The 18071-nt window shown below is 41.7% G+C and overlaps 1 protein-coding gene across 5 annotated transcripts in view; it reads right to left on the bottom strand.

The window, feature by feature from the left end:
• The window catches only part of LOC139818617 (uncharacterized), a 168555-nt gene that overhangs the window by 17644 nt on the left and 132840 nt on the right, over window positions 1-18071 (bottom strand). For all 5 annotated transcript variants that reach the window (XM_071787411.1, XM_071787407.1, XM_071787410.1 and 2 more), the window contains exons 10-11: window positions 5659-5799; window positions 1314-1466 (exon numbers count right to left, since the gene is read on the bottom strand). In XM_071787411.1, coding sequence (XP_071643512.1) covers window positions 1314-1466; window positions 5659-5799 — 294 coding nt within the window. The remainder of the gene's footprint in view (window positions 1-1313; window positions 1467-5658; window positions 5800-18071) is intronic.

The raw sequence follows: 18071 nt of genomic DNA, 5'->3' as shown, positions 1-18071 counted from the left end.
GATACGCGAGGAATGGCCGTCATTTGTTGGGCAAGTAGTAACGCTCAGTCATAATTCCGACCGTAATCGCGCGACGCGATGCAGCGGCGCGGCGGAAGTGCGCGAGGAAGGTCGCCCATCAAAGGTATTGCTTCCCGCATTCCTACGCGCACATGGCGGTCATTCCGCCGGTAGTGAAAAGAAACCCTGTCGAGAGAGAGGATAAAGTGGATGGAAGGCAAACGATCCGCGGGAAAGGACGATTCGGTTCTCAGCTTTCGCGCGCTTTGACAAGCTGGAATTACTCCCGCGGCCGCTCACGGATCAAGAAATAAATACTAAATATGTCGATAAAAGTGCCAAGCAATAGCGTAAGCTTTTATTTGTGCAACGATATACGATGCGGGTACACGGAGAGTATCTGGAATGCGTCATAAATATTCAAAAATAGATAGCGAAGTCATATTTTTCAGCGAATTCCGTTCCGACTAGATTTCTCGATATCGAAAGAATAACTGCTTCCTGAATATAATTGTCACTTAAATAATCGTAAATTTTGTTCCACGATACAAAATATGAGTTGAAAGAAAAAAGACCACGTTCCGTGACGGTAGGGTACTAAAAATAAAAGAAGAAATCATTTTTGACATAAATAGCCATTCTGGATCGTCTTTAGCTTTCTTTTTTACGGTATTGAATTCTGCTGTATTTTATGAAAGAAATATATTTTCGGAGACTTGCGTGTTGAATGGCGGTGTCAGTCGTTAGAATTTACGAGCCGCTTCTGTATGCAACTGGACTATACCGAAGTAGTTATGCAGAGAACAGACAGTGGCTCGCGCTTCCTTCTATCGCGTTAATAACGAGCGCGGCAGTCACTTTTTCGGTCGTAAAATAAAAATATTCGTCTACCAGAGACGGTCTCCGGTGACGGGGATGGAATGAGAGAGAGAAAGAGAGAGAAAGAGCGCAAGCAATCATTTTTCACACCCACGGTACGTCGTTTGGCGTGTTTCCAGCACAGCGTGCCTCCATAAGCAGGGCACACCGAATCCGGGGAGAAATCGCGGGGAGTGGGAAGAGAAGCCCGGTATCTATAGGGTTCGCACCCCTGAGGGATGCCGTAAATGGCGAAACGGGGATGAGCAAAGTCGACTGTTAACAACGGAACATTTAGCCACATTTTTTATCTGAATCCTAATTTACGGCATTAATTCTTCCTCGCTAAAGTGGCGCGGAACGAGGAGTATGTGTAAAACACACGCTCGGCCTAACGCTTCCGAGAACTCCCGCGCCGCGCCGGGAAGAATGATGACCGGGAGCGATTTACATACCTTTGCGGCAGATGTAGTCGCCAGGTGAGAAAAGAACGGGCCGTAGTCGCAGCACCAGCTCGCACAGGAAGCCAGCCTCCGTGTTCTGGAAAATCTCGACCCTCCTCAGCGTGTCCAGGTGCACGTTTATCGCGATCTCTGCCTTCAGCTTATCTGCGAAAAGCGATTAAGTGCGGAGCGTGAAAAAAAAGGGGGCAGAGCACCGGAGAGGAATCCGAATCTCCGAATTAATTCCGGAGAGTGCAGTTTATACTTTCGCCGCGCGGAACGAGCTGAAAATGCAACGTGTACCTACACCGCCGCCGAGGTGGTTCGTTATAACGTGTAAAGAGAGAAGCGTATCCATTTTTAATTAACTTAGAATTTCAAAAATTTACACGATACGCGCCCTCTCCACCCTCGTTTTCTTCCGCTATTTCATATACTCCCCCGCTTGATATTTAAAATTTCTTCCGCGACGAGGTAGTGAAATTTTTGTGCGCAACAATTTACGTCGTTGCACAACAACGGCGGAAGTCGCCGAGCGCCGGAGGACTGTTTCTGTTGCACGGCGACTTCATCCGAAACTTCAAAATGTAAAACTGTTCTGGAAAGAAACGGTGTTTTTTTTTTATATCAAAGCGACGTCTCATTAGCCAGACACACTTTGTCGTACTTATTTGCGAAAGGTGGAAATTCCCGTCGCAATTAGGTGGCCGACTAAAAATGGTCAACTAAAGAGAGCTCTTATAAACTATCGATATTATGTCCATCGATTTCGACCATAAAATATTCTTTTTAATATTATCTCGCGTAAAATTATTCATATTTTCGCGCAAACTCATAATGATTTAAAGCAGTTTTCATTATAAAGCTAAAACGCTTCGAATTTCAATGTTCGTACAATTTGAATCTCCGTTAAATTTCAATGTTTGCATTCTTTTCGGAATATGTATAAAGAGATTTATTACTACAAAATTATAATTATTAATTATTTGCTGTTTAAATTATTTCTTCGATTAAGTAATAATGATTTGGTGTGTGGGAAATAATCGCGATTATTTCTGTGCGAATATATTAGGTATTCTTGGCGGAAATACAAATATAGTATGTGCTAATTAATATTAATACTAAATTAATTAATAAACAAATATACTCTATTAAATGTCTATTGTAATAAATATATTGGGGGTTATTCAATTAATAACACCCTCGCATTAATAATTATCCCCTCGCGGATTAATATAGGAGTTTCGTAAAATAAGATTTATTGACTTGGTATTATTTCCCGCATGAATTTTTGATTAGCAGGGTAAAGCTTACTTAACATATTGTTACTATTGTTACTGAGATAATTATAGCCGAGCGTACACCAGAAATTGGTAGTTAACCCAGAAGCACGTCGGCCGTATAAGTACGCAATACGACGTTACTATTGTTATTGCGGCAATGCAGCTGCGTAATTAGCACTAAAGTCCGCAAATTAGTGTTAATTGTGATTGTGCAAGCTGTTGCAAGTATCGGGAATATCGTTGGCATTTTTTTGCTTTTCATGCAATTTTGTCGCCGATCGATATGCCTTTTCCCGATATATTAATACGTAATGCAGCCTAATTGCTCGTCTCTGTATCCCGATATAATCCGATTATTATCGCCGCGCAAAAAATGTCCGTACCGATTGTTTTATTACGCGTGGGCACAGTACTACAGGTTGTTTCATTATTAATTAGAGGAAAAAATCTTTCAAGCAACATTCTGACATCTCGACGAAGTAAACTGCGAAAATAGAATCAGAGATGATAAGATTTGATGTGTCGTCCATTTTATATCGGGAGGAATATCTCGTAAAGACGTAATTTAAAATTAAAGATAAAATCAAAATTAATTATTCGTTAGAGGAAATGTCCAGTATTATACAGAGACGTTCCATGGGTCTTCGATATCATTTCCGGGACTTTATCGCTCGCGTTATAGCCGATTAAACGATCTATACGTATACGAAAACCTTTGCATCGTAATGGCCAACAATTTTTCATTTCGCACTAATATTCAATTTCCAACTTCTCGTTATGTTGTGCATTATACTTGGAGGCTTTATAACTCGCGCCTTATAGCAGGTTTATTGCTTGGGAAATGCGCGCGCCATTCGAACGAAACGATTTTCAGGATGTTGTCCGGTCGTTCCTTGCCGTTACTCTCGTGGAAACTCGTCTGAAAAGCGCCTTCCGCTTTTGCGTGGGAAATAATAACGTTGCTCCTCGCCATTTATTCTCTCTTTAACATTCTGCGTTCTAGACTGCGTTACGTTAACTCAGTTAACTATGTCCAAATTCCGATTCTTCTCCCGCTAAATAAAGGGGACGAGCTGAAAAACGTTATTACAATGGTCGGGTGAAAAAAAGGGCAATATGAAATACACTTTTCTCAGTTTGAGAAACAAAGGGACTCGCGCAGGAGTGGTTAACGCAGAAGCCAGCTGCTGCTTTATTATGGAGATCCTTTTCTACAGTTGTAAGGAGAACGATTACAAAAAAGTCCCTCAAGAAGTACAAAGAGAACGATTGAAAATTTTACGTCACGCCACAAAAGAACGGGTGCTATACGCCAGGCGTATGAAAAAATCGGTCGATGTTTTCGCGAAAGCGAAATAATTACATTTTCGAGAGTTTACGATAGCTTCGAGAAAATAAAAAACTGACAATTTCCTTCTTAGTGGGAGCTTGACTTCGCGTTAAGCACTCTTGTATATCTCGTGCAATAAATTTCAGCGTAAGTCCTCCTATGTTACCCGGCGCGGCGCAGCTCGTGGATCCCCGTTCCTTCCAGTTTATTTGCTTCTATACACACTGCGTTTTATGTTGCATATAGTCTCCTTTATAGTGCGTCGCGAGCGATAGAATCATTATTACGACGCTGCTTTACTAGCATTTTAGTGGGGAATTCTCAGCAGAAATATCGTTTCATTCCAATAATCGGCTCGGAGTCGCCTTTAATAGTCGATTCAGAACTTCATTCTCTATCATTTACGAATCTTCTACATTTTACGCAAGCAATAAAAAAAATTATCTAATTTAATAAGGAAAAATATAATCACATTTTTTATACTATAAAAATATTAGAAAAAGATGATAATATGTAATAAATAGATTTATCTGTCATAAAAGTAGGTCTTTAATTTTGTGTTAATAATAGCAAATATGCATATTCGTTATTGGTACAATATACAAGTCGATTTGGTTTTCTATTTGTTTTATGCAAATTCTAATTACGTAATAAATAGATTTATTTATCATAAAAATAGGCATTTAATTTCGTGATGTAGTAGATATATTCGTCACTGACACGACGGACAGATCGATTTGTTTTCCTATTTATGATGCAAATTCCACTTACGCAAATTGTTTGTTGCATCACAAAGAGAATGTGGATTTAACGAGCGTGTGGGGGAAGGGGGGGAAGCTGAATAAATTATAATTTTCGGATAAGTCGGGAGCTTTCAGCGCGCACTTTTATCTCGCCACTCTGCGACAGGCGCCCCAGCGAAAATTCGCCCACGTCCGTTTGCTCTCGCGCGGTTTGCATTAAAGGGCGACGATGTCGGCAACCGCACACGTAGCCTGCTTACGCGTTGCTTTGCTCGCATTTTAGTTTGCGGATCCTGCCAGCGCGGTTATGAGATCAAATGTTTCCCGTGAAATTATATACGCTAACACACCGCCGCGAAAGGCGGCGGTATCGTTTCATTGCTCTCGTAAACACTCGCCCCGCGTAATTTGCACTCGCCGTTATTTGACTAATAACACTAATAAATTTGACTAATTAAAAAATAAAAAATTCTTTCCTCGGAATTTGCGACGGACAAAGTCCGTTACATTAATTACACGCTGCGTTAAATTACACGTTCGTGAAACAGCACCTCACCTAGCCGCGCTTGCATAGATTCTGCAGACTTATATAAATATCATAAAGTTACGGCCACGCCGAGACGACGCCGACGCCGGATTTTCATATATCTCGCGCTTATGAAAGTAAATTTGCGCCCGCATCTCTTCTATATATTGCGCATTAATAACGATAACTACAGGGTGAAGAGAAGATAAATGATTCATATAAAAATAACTAATTATGTCTGCGTTAATTGCATTACTTAGCTTTCATAAATCACTTATGCTAAAAATAACGGTACACAAGCGCGTTTTTTCTGTAAAAAAAAAGAAGCTCCGATTTCGCGTGAATAATATTCGTCACAGATATTCTTCTCAATTTTTAACCCGCGGTTGCAGTTTCCAGATGTTTTTCAGCAAATTAAGCGCGTAATTTTTTTTCCGTGAATTATTTTTGACATATGTGTGTAAGCGAAACCTACCTGGAAGACAACTCACTGCTTTCTCCTCGTCGGAGCACTTCTGCGTCAGCCACAAATAGTCGAACCACTTGATAACTTTAACCTGCAAGTGATTCGGTACCCTCCTCATCCGCATGTAAGTCTTCACGCCGTCCAGCTTCGCTGCAACCATCAATTACTGTTAGAATGTATGTACACTCTCAAATGACGATAAAATAACAATTGCTCATAAGTGCCTGTGGCGATTATAATTGACCCATAACTTAATTTCTTAATTTCGCATTTATCGTGCAATATCTGTCACGCGATCGCTCGCGCTACACAACAAACAAGATATTAATTCTCCGCGAGCTAATTATGCATATGTATGACGCACCGTTTCCGTTAATGTATAATGTGTTCCGGGTTCCACTAATTATCATTTAAGCATCGAAAATCACGCGTGATATCGTGCCATTTGCTAATTCGAGAACGTGATAATACGTCATTATACAAATGAAATGTTCGATGATTATTAATCGTCGCGGTCAATATTGACGATTAAAGTTGATAAAATTGCATATCGCCTTCGGTCTCGCGTGAGTTCGCAAGCTGAATGATTCAATGAATGAACGCATTACAAATGTAACGGCTTTTGACAAAGCCAAAGAATTAAATTTTTTACGATTGGATTACGCTTCCATGAGAACGGTGTTTCATTATCGACATAGACTTTCTTTGTTCTGTTTGAAAAGCCTTCTCATTGTTTTCACTTAAGTGAATCGATTATGCTGATTATTATAAATGAACGATATATTTGTATAACTTAATAGTATGTTTTCTCTGGCGCACTCTTATATTTCTCGCATGCAACTTTGGACCGAGGCAAAGACCATATTGCCGTAGTTATATCAGTTAATTGAAATGAATGAAGGCAAAAGAAATTCTTTCTCGCGGGCGATCTCCATTCTTTCTCATCTCTCCGATGAGGAAAGCATCGATGGGATCTGTTAATATAGCGATATTCTGGTATATCCACCGTACAATCATTGCACAGGTCGCAGATCAATAATAATGCAGCGAAACGGAAAACGAAGATACGGTTACGATTTTACGACGACTCGGCGCTATATATTCATACAAACGTGACATTCAGAGGTAGAATTGAACGAAGATATCTACTCAAAGTTATAATTTCGCTGAATATATTAACAGTAGCGAAAGATAATAATGCTCGAGATATTAAAAGAGACGTAGATTTTCTAGATTCCGTAGATTTTCGTTGAAAGAGATTAAAAATCCTTGATTATATAAAAGATGATGAGCAAATTCGACATTTAATTCTATCTGAATTATATGACGTTTCAAAAATCCGTATATACACGGAAGAAATGGATGTCAACAGCATTAGTCTGATTGAAAATAATCTTGTTAATTCAATAAGAGTATTAATGAAATACATACGTCATGCTCTTGTTTTAAATAATAAATTGTTGTTGCCTCATTAATACTGTTATAGAATTAACAAGATTAGTTTTTCAATCAGACTAATGCTGTTAATATACCATCGTTTTTTTCATGTACATTTATTTTACTTTAAAATTAATAGGGATATCATTCTTGAGCATTTTAATTATTGCCTCTTATGCATATTACGCACATTAGTACTGGCACGAATGTACGTAAAATAAGAAATTTGCAGAATTGCGTAAGGAACGGCTGATACGTGCCCCTCGTGCCAAACTGTTTCGTTGACAGAATGTAATTTTGCAAGTACTTTTACGACGTACTTGAAGAAACGCGGAGCGCGCACGTAGCACGGTTTCAGCTAAAACTTCTTGATGGCAAGCCAGCGCTGAGTAAATGTTTCGACGAAACGCAAAGTAAAATGTACTCGTGTACTCGCGTCGGATCATCTGAAGATTTAGCGTCGGTTTGTAACGCGTCGCATGTACCACGGATATTCAAAAGTATGTTAAACAAAGAAAAATAGAAGAATTACGCTCGGATTTCAACGCGGATCTGTCTCGCGTCGCTGAGGATATAGACATTATTACTGGATTCACGTCGCTCGCGTCCGTTACGTTTCGAGAATCTATAAATATGGATTACGAGGAATGAAGAATGCGTATCAAGAAATGAAACGTCAAACTGTCTCCGAACGCCAATTGTTATTCATGTTAGATATTCAATCGATACTGAATCGCGCAAGTAAGAAGCAATGGGATCAATAAAGGAGGTATAACGTGTTTCTTTGTCAGATTACATCGAGCTGTTGCATTCATAAATATGTTCGAACGCCTCAATCATATTTTATAGAATGTGTCCTATTTGGAAAAGCTTATTTCTTCTGCAGTTTGTCGACGACAAACTATCGACCAATATTATTTTTATAAATCGTAAAACTTTTCCGTAGATTTATATTTTAAACATAAAAAATGAATTCCATTACTTAATTCCATTAGCTGTCACACGTCTCTCTGGATTAAATTAAGTAATCTGTACGGTACGTAAAATTGAATATTTCGCGGATTTTATATGAAATATGAAATTTTTCACTACCCGAGAATCTTACGTTTTCAAATTTAGCCGGTCCTTTTTTTTCCATTTCGGATGCTCAAATGTTAATGCACGACGCGACCCGAGAGTCCGCAGTGCGGAGTTCACTGCAGCGATCTAATTTTGTCCCCGTATGGCTACCGGGGAAACGGGGTAGACGTCGTTTCGGGGTTCCATCGCCGATCTATTCCGATATAGCCGCGAATAATCAATCCCAGATACTTCTCGGCGCCGGATTCTATCCAAACGGGATTCCCCGCGAGCGGATCTACGAGCGCAATCCGGAATTGGCCGAAAATGGGTACAAAACGGGGAACGCTGCCGTCGCCGGCCTGGCTTCGTCTCGCCTGACTGACAAGGAAGAGGGGGTGGTTTCTATCGGAAATGGGCTTTCGACCGGCCGGCAGCCGTGCCCATTTCGACGGCGCAATTTAACTTACTCCCTCGCTTTTCGCGCTTCTATATCGCGCGGCCCGCTGCGTCTCGCCGCCGCCGCCGCCGCGCCGCGCCGGCCGGTCGGCGCGGACGATTCGGAGGAAGGATATGGGGCATGGACCGATATTGATAATATACAGCGACGGCCCGATTCGGTCGACGGCGCGATCAAAGGAGCGAGAAGATCCTTGGCCGCGATCCAGCCGGCACCGTTCACCCGCATCTCTGATCATTTTTCCAACGGGTTCATCGAACCGCGTTTGAATATGGATGTCGAATTCGTAAGGAGCGTTCGATGGAGATGCGAATCTACGCTTCGGAATAAGGACGATGTCCTTCTTGGAGCACTTTTGCGCATGCAGCAACGCGCGAAGTGGTCGCGTCGAGACATACATATATGTATAAATCTTCGATAACGGGGTTTCAAACTCGCATCGACGGGCTTGCTTCTCGATATTACAAATGCGAAGAAATATAGCTTGTGCCATTGTCCTTTTTTTTATAGTCATAAAAAACTGTGGGGATCATATGTGTATAATATTAAAATTGGAAAGATTAGCATATTATTAATTTCTCGATGAATTTCATTATTGTTTTAATTCTTCCGTGATATGTTTTTTATTTGTTCATCTATCGTTCGTGGAAGGACCTGTGCGAAAATATTTTAGATTCTATAATTATTACAATATAACACACTCTTATCTCTTGATTTATACATATATTCATTCTATGATGGTTTTTTATGCGGTTGAGAATCGCGTAAATAGAGGCATAGCATAAAAAAAAATACGGATACGGAAAGAACGGTTTTGTTGAAGTATCTAAAAATTTAGCTAGATATAGATCTGAAAATAATTTTGTTGCCCCATCAAAATAATTATAGTAAGTAGGTCGCTGAAGTATGATAATAATGCTGTAAAAAGTTTTGACATTTTAGCAATCAATTTGAGTGTTCTACATAATAATTTTGATGATCCAACAAAATTATTTTCAAATCTGTATCTAGCTAAATTTTTAAATATTTCAGTAAAACCGTTCTTTCCGTGTAAGAGAAAAGCTCGTGTGTGTTGTAAAAATGTTTGTTTGACATATATTTTGCTTTATTTGAACGAAATGCAGAAAAATAAATTTGTTATCCCTTAAGCTTAATATACTTTCCACAAGTCAACTAAAAAAGGTCACAAAATAACGTAATAAGTACAATCAAGTTAAGAACTTTTGACTCCTTATATAATAATTTCAAAAAATACCATAGACAGTTATATTTTCTCATCGCGTAAAATGAGATCGCGTAAGAAAAAACCGTGTATAAAAAGTACCGTATAAACGGAGAGATTATTTACCGTAGAAAAGAAAAAACTGCGGATAAAAAATACCATGTAAATCGAGAGATGAGTGTATAATATAATAAATAATATTGTATAATAATACTGTAAATAATATTGTATAATAATATTTTATAATAATATTGTAAGTAATGTTGTATATATAATAAGTAATATTGTATAATAATAACTAATATGGTGCTATAGTATAATAGTTAAAATACTATTCAATTTTATGGTATTAATTTCTAGTTACTGTCGGATATTAAAGCGAAATGTCCGACACTTACGATCTGAAATGTTCGTGTTCACCCTGAGTGATCTCGAAGAAATAAATGGGCAATGTTAAGCACCAAAGTGAGACGCACGTGCGTCAACGTGGAACGAACGTAAAGCTCTACTACCGTTGCTTAACGACGGAACTTTCGGCTGTTATTTCAAGGGTTAATGGAAGGCATTCGCGCACTCGTGCCAGCAGCAAGATCAAAGCGATAATTTCTGGGCTCGTTTCCAACTCCAACTCGATACAAGCTAAGTCACGTTTATTTCGCGCGCCAAAGAGACTCGGTTTTATCACGACAAATAGCGGGGTGTACCTCGAGAATGATTGTACCACTGAAAAAGAATTTAAGTGGATCCTATTATCTCTTTTCATAGACGTCGTGAAAGTTTCGCGGCGCTTTATCATTCCGCGAGCGAGAGATCAAAGTTTGAAGCCTCGGAGAAGTTAAATTTCAATTCGCTCGGAAATCAGCATGCTAAAATACTAAGTAGCGAGTCGTCCGTTGACTGCTTAGCATTGTGAAAATGTATAATGCGCGCAGAAAAGATGGCCAACCTATGTTCTTTCAATCTAGCTCGCCGTGAAACATCGAACGAACATGAGTTGGCCATCTTTCCCGTATGGCCATCTTACCCGAGTTTAGCCTATATAAAACGACGCGAGTAAATTCTGTTTTTTCCCCTTTAAAAAAATTTGCACGAGGACTTTGCTTGAAAAATCACTGTTTGTCCTCATCGATTCTGGTCGTCAGGCTACGACCCCTAAACGACACGTCGACGTTGTCTGTCCGAACGCGCAACCTGAAACTGACAGTCGCAGACGAGGCTCCGGAAGATCGATGGATCCTCGAGACGCGGTCTTAACGACCTTGTTCCATGTTACCGATAGCTTCTACCGGAACGTCATTACTTTCCTTTCAGTCCACTCGATCAAGGCACTCCCTCTAATGAACGGCGTCTGTAAATAGTTTGCACGTAATAAAAGTAAAGACACCGCCAGACTGTCCGCGCCGATCCTATAAATCATCGCCGGCGACAGAAAAATATGGCCGCGTTATTTCTACGGTTATACCTCGGCAGGACGAAAATTCCATTCGACCCGTGTATTTTGTCACAATACTATTTCTGAGTCTCACTTTTTTCTCCCCTACATTCGCGCCGTGTCATCCAGCACTGCGCAAAAGGTGCGCCTTTTTTTATCCAAAAATATGACCGTTACACGGATTTCGTTGAAGCTTGCGTTACGATCGAGCAAAATAAAAGAGGAGAGAAAAAGGGGAAAAAAGGAAAAAAAATATCCTTGCCGATGGCTCGCTTGTTTCGAGGGTTAAATAAGGCATGTGCTCACTAAACACCCGAAACAAAAGCAATGTACCCGGCGAAGGTAGTTGATTAGCGAGCCGCTGGTGCTTTTGAAACCCCACTGCGCCGGCAGGTATTGCGGCGCGAAACCCCCTCGGAGTGGATTAATTTTCGCGAAAGTCTCCCGGGCCAATTAATCGGGAAACGCAGCCTCGTTAATTATTCTGAACAAGCGTGCGTCGCGCGAACGCGCGGGTTACCCTATTAACAGACTCGTTTCTCATTGTTATCGAGAAACGCGATATTCTGCAGGTTTATAGATCACATCGGCGGCGCTTCGGACGATTCTTTCGCGGTTCGGATTTCGCGAATTTCTCGCGAGTTTATCCCACACATGTCTGTCCGCCGTTTTGAGCTTGTCCCCGCACTTGAAACGATCGCAACAAATTCTATTGGAACGGAATGCGCTTTTCAAGAAAAGAATGCGTTTCGCGTGTCTCCGACTCGCGACGGCGAAGACTTCAGCGCAGCGCGAGTGATTTTTCCATCGGAAATAGCGCGGAAAGTTGGCGCATATTTTTCCCGCCGGACGGGAGGAACGCCCGGCGTGCGTTCGTTACTCGGATAATCTCCCGGATCCATTGAGCGGGATTAAAGGGCTTATCCCTTTGTGCAAACTTAATTCCTCTTTCCTTTCCCGCGCCCGGTCATACATGCATACGCAGGTAATACCCTCGCCGTCCTTCTCTCGGCGCGACGCTTAATCCAAACCGGCAGCTCCTATTTATTCGGATCTCCCGGCAGTTACGCAATTTCAAGTTTCGCTAGGGAAACTTTCAGGAATTTGTGCCGCGGAGTGTAACGTGTCCCTTATTAATCAGGTAACATTCAAACGCGTTCTATACCGTGAAAATTAATATCTAAATTACTTCGTCGCGTTAGGAGCGCAGCTAACGTCGCGCGCGCGCGCCACCCACGTTCCTTTCGCTCCCCTTTGTCGCGAGTGCATTATTCTCCTCGTTTGCGTCGCGATTATTCGTGTCAAGGAGGAGTCACTGGCAACGATATACACGTGTTTATCGCGGAACAGACGTTGTCGAGCCAGCGACGTTCACAGCAGACTCGCTGTGAACTTCCCGACAATTCCATACAAACGTATCTCTATTGCGAGAGGACGGAGTTTTCCGAGGCGTGCTTTTATCTACCTCCATGGGAGAAAAAGCTCTCGTAAATATCTAAAGACCACAGTGATTTTTCACCAATAACTCGCTCCATTACGCGGATGTCGCGAGCAGCCGCGACAAAGCTCAGTCTCTATCTCTTTCCGTCCTCCTATGCTTCCTGCAGAGTAGCAGCATCAAGCGGAAAGTGAATTTTCAACGCAACGGATCGATGGGGACCGAATCAACAGCCTTTCCGCGTTTCCGCAAACGCAAATAGAATTCATACCAGCCACAGCGCCCCTTATATTTCGCCTGGAAACGGCTTTCGATTCCAGGCTCTCCCTCTCCCTCACCCTCTCCGTCGTACGCCGGTTACTCCCAGCGGAAGCGTATAATACGAGGGCTTTATTTATGAACACGACGAATTGAGTGGACGTGAGTGAACGTTTGAGGGTACGCGAAACGTTCGCTCGCTCCGCCTGGCATCCGCTTTATCCGCTCGCGCTTTGCCTGAGGTTGGGTTACGGCCGCTCTGTCAGCTATGTAAAAACGGCACGTGTGTAGAACGGGATCGTCTGGGGACGCACGGTGAAGCCGAAAGAAAAGGGGAGGACTGAAGGGTAAAAGAGGAAGATATTGGATCCCGCGGTATTCTATCCATTTACCGTCCGCGCCCGCGTTCCCGCGACGGCATTCTCACATCGAGGAAAATGTGACATTCAAAGCCAAGGCAAATATGGAACGGCGAGTAAGAGACGGGGGAGGCGGAGCCCGGCAGCGGGACGACTCGAAATCCGTGCGCGAAATTGCATTGGCGATACGGTATGCATCCGCCGAACCGTCGTGTCGTTTGCTATCACCTGTTTCCGAAGAGCGCATCTACGAACGGCAAAGGCAACTTCGTAATCGAATCTCCGCTCTCGCCGCTGGCGCTCGTGCGGGCCCGAATTAATGATTGCCGTAGGAATGGAAGGAATTTCGTTCGGCGAACCGCACCGATCGAGACTGGATAATCTCAATTTTACATCAGCTCTTACCGACTCTCTTTACTGACTCTTTGAACATGTCTCTCCAAACTATCTGCATACCACATGGCTGATAATTTAAATTTTATCATTCAAAATGTATCGTGCAATGTTATACGTACATTTTAGAGAAAGATATCAGTAATAGAATCATTCATTTGAGTAGAAGTAAATTAAACATACAAGTAAATTTATTCATTTTAGGTATAGATTTGAGTTGATCCTATAAGAAATTAATTCGTAACGGTTCACGGTTTCTCTTTTCTATCGCTTTCTCTTTGCGATCAAACGCTAGTCGTATAATAAAATAATCTCGACACCCGAGTGCAAATAATAGAAACAATTATTTGCTCGTTCGGTTGTCTGAACGAACCTAACAATCTATGTAACTACACCGCACCAATTAACCGTGGTCAAGCTAACGAACCAGTCATCGTGTAATTCGTTTGCCTCGCGGCGAGCGAGCTACATCATGTGGCGTTAGGTCGCTCTTCCCAAAACTATACTATACTTTCGCACATCTGATCGGTTTCTTCAAAATTTCTCGTGTCCGTAGCTTTTATCGATAAAGTGCCTCTATTACTTCTTTTCATTTACAATTCCCTAAGATCAATATTTGTTCGCAAAAAAATATCAGGGAAGATCAACAATCCTAATAAATAAACGAATCTCTAAAATTTTTAATAACGCAGTAATATTTTAAAAACAGAATGAGCAGCGTAATTTTAGCTGATTTAAAAATTGTATTCCTCGTGTAACTTCGATCAGATTTTATCTTTATAATTACTTTTAATTTCAGATTTAATTTTAGATACAAAGTTGAGTATCAAGAAAATATTTCTCTCTTCTATTAGAAATTAGTGCTCGTTTATTTGCGTTCATTCTCATCGCTTCTCAGAATATTACTCATACGCGGCGGGAATTTCGTCGCAGTAGTTACGGACTTGAGTAGTCAGACGTGTTAGGTGCGGATGTGTGCCTCGTGGAATAATCCGCAGTGAAATCGGCAGCCGTGAATTTTCGGCACGGTCGATTGGATACGGGTGTACCGATAAGAGCTACCTATAACGTATAATTTAGAGGATCGGCAGATCGGACTGAAATGGAGCGATCCGTCTGAACAAACTCGAATCCCGCCAGACTGATATGCGCCCGGCACGAGTACGCGCATATGTAATTAGGCGTTAAAGCAATTGGCATCAAGATACATTGACGGTGCCGGAATTAGCGAAGGGCTCTTTGGTTCCTCTGGCTTTCGCCGATAGCAAATGCCAATAGACATCGCTATTACGAATACGATTGCCTCAGAAAGCCATAATTGCGGTTCCTTCGCTATCTCAGCGCGTAACATGTTAATTCCGTCATTCCATCCGTGTCCATTACGGCTGTTAATCGGTGAAAGAGACTGAATCCGGAATGAATGGCAGCGGCGTGCGAAAATTAGCTTGGTTTACTCCAACTTTAGTTACGATTTAAATAAACAAATTTCGACAAACGCTCAAGAACTTATGCCCACATATATTACGGTATTTGCGGCTTTAAGAGGGCTCAAGGAATAATAAACATGGGAGAATAATATACATATATTGTCTGACCTACTTAAACCTAACTGAACCGCGGAGTAAAAGAGTAAAGCTACACAAGCGTATTTGCCAGGAAAATTTGATCTGTTTTCTGCCTGAAATAGTTTTCCACGTATATCGCGAGAAAAGGCAGATATATCTTCCGGTAATTCCTCACAGACGTTGAAAGGATGAAAAATGGTATCCCTTGCAAATCTACCTTGCAAATCATCGTATCACGCGTTATTACATCTCGATCCTATTCGCCGATATAGTCTTAATAGATGTTTCGCGAGATGTGCACGAGCTCGTTAACTATCATGCTCGGCGTGTTATCGGAAGCGTCGGATTTCGCGCGCGTATAAATCTCCTTTCGCGAGGATTTCTCGCGGGACGAGCGGGAATTCCTTCTCCGTTAGATTCGAGTTACGTGCCTCCACGCGAGATAATCTACCGGCACGGGCGGTACGTAAGGATCGAGTCGCGTTGTACCTTAATCCGCTTCTTTCAGTGCGGCTGAATGGATTTGAATTTTCAATTCAGTCTTATCGGTAGCGCGGGGGTGAATTTTACCCGCGTTTTCTTGCTACGGAATCGCGTTCTCGCTATCGCTTTTTCGACTTCTCTGCGCGCGCGAGGGCGAAATTTTTTCGCTCTTTAATCCTGAATCGCGTTTTGAAGCGACTCCGCTCGCGCAATTGATAGTCAGCGTCAGAATTATCCGGGTATAATTCAACATTCGTGCGCGTTTTATTATTAAATTATTAGATTAAATATTATAAGCAAAGTCTCATCGAAATCTCGAAATATTCAAAAATATTACAGAACGCGTTTAATTTTTCCCTTCGCCAAACCGACCGTTAATTTGTTTGGAGTTTTTCTTAGAGCGCGCAGTTTTTCTTCTCACTTCTAGAACTCCTCCTGCGATGAGGAGAACTGTGAAAGGAACTCTCGGGGATACCCCTGTGGAGTACGTGTTCGCTTTGCCCACGGAACTGCGGGGGCGGAAAGCCTTTGATTATCGGGTAGAAAAAACGACGGGAGCATGCAGCACGCTGACGTACCGTGAACATCGGCCCGAGAGTTTATTTAATCGCGACTGTGTGAAGAAATCTGTTTGGTTGCGAATCTAACAGTCATTACACTCTCAGTCATTAGATTCTCTTTCGAAACACTCGTTTCGTTTGCTGATGCTTTTTAAATTTTTATTCAGGTTCTTTCCTGTTGCCGGAATTTCCTCCAGTGAAATTGTGGCGTCTATTTTACTCAAGCGGATGTAGAAGTTAGTTTGTGGCGTTTCAAGCTTAATAATATAAACCAAAAGTAAAAAAGTTCCACTTCCTTAGTGAATAAATTCCCTATTGATTGATAATTAAAGAAAACTTGCTTCTTCAATAATTTAATAGATATCCGGCTTGTTAATGAGCTATTAAAAGTTTCCTTCACATTTAATATTTTCCTTTATAAATATTATCGATGCTAAGTGCAATTTAAACAATATTAATACCGATTGGTGAGAGGCAAAAGCCTTTCGCCAATGTTAGCATGTGACAAAGGGAAACACAAGATGAATAATTCGACGATATACTTTTGAATGATGATAGCGCAGTGGGCGAAGTAAAGCGGAACGTTGACGTCGAATGGCGTTGCGGGAGCGAGTCAGGAAGTAGAACTTCCGAACAGATTCTCCTGTTACAAATTAACTGCGGATCCCGAAAGTTGGTCTGACTTTTGTCAGGAGAAACGCGCGAGATTCACTCAGACGGACGGGTGCTTTGTTCCGCACCATTTCAATGATGATTGCGTGATTTCATTGTATAACGAATCCGTATAACTTTGCGTGATTCCCTTGGTTCTTAATTAATCTTTCCTGGCTCTTTCGTACGAATTCGTTTGCGTTCTACATAAAGAGCAGGAAGGATCATGGGTGTGTCAAAAGGGAATGACGCGCTTAATATAAAAGTGCGTTTAAGATCTGCTTTAATTAAATTAAAAAAAAAAAGAATGGAAGGGGAATTGATAAATTACAACGTGTGCGTAATTTCATTGGACAGTTATTTGTCAAATTGTGTTCGATTTAGTAATTTTGCATTATAATAATATAAAATGAGTACTGGCTTTACGTTGCTTAAAACAATTAAGAGACGATTCTTTTAAAGTTCCGCTTATAGAACGCGCCCTTTAGAGGAAAAAGCTAGTATTTTAAAAGCTCTAAAATACTTACTATACCGTACTTACATTCGAAATAATTTCTCAAATTCACACTGTGCATATTGAAACGTAACAAGTGACTCAGAAAATTAACCAGCACGATGCTTGCGTCGGATCCCGCTAACGCTAGTGATGGGACCGCGAGTATACACCGCCGGCGGGATGGCACACGTACATTTCCGGATGTGTATGCAATAGGCAACGAATTTGTGGAATTTAGGCAGTTACTGTCGCGTGCGGGCCGCGAACAATTTAATCTCGCTGGATCGTTTCTAGCGCCGATCGATGGCGGGTGCAAAATTGCCGACGCCAGAGATCCGCCGACGTCGGATATGCGCGGATACCCGCACGGCGTCGGCCGCAGTACGTACGTGGCAGCGTTCAACAAAGCGTGCAATTCGCAGACCACAGAGGACGCGGACACGTGGCTCGTTTACGGCGGCCCTTTAATCGCGCCGGAACTTCGGTCACGGTTTCCATTTACCAACTCCTGCATCAGTACCGGAATCGCGAAATTCCGCGGTCAACGGTGCCGCGTTGGCGTAACACGTTTGACATACGGAAAGAAATGTTAGTCGACATTTTGTGACA

The sequence above is a fragment of the Temnothorax longispinosus genome, chromosome 9 (genome assembly GCF_030848805.1).
Source record: "Temnothorax longispinosus isolate EJ_2023e chromosome 9, Tlon_JGU_v1, whole genome shotgun sequence".
Lineage (NCBI taxonomy): Eukaryota > Metazoa > Arthropoda > Insecta > Hymenoptera > Formicidae > Temnothorax > Temnothorax longispinosus.
This window is presented reverse-complemented; position numbering and strand designations above follow the sequence as displayed.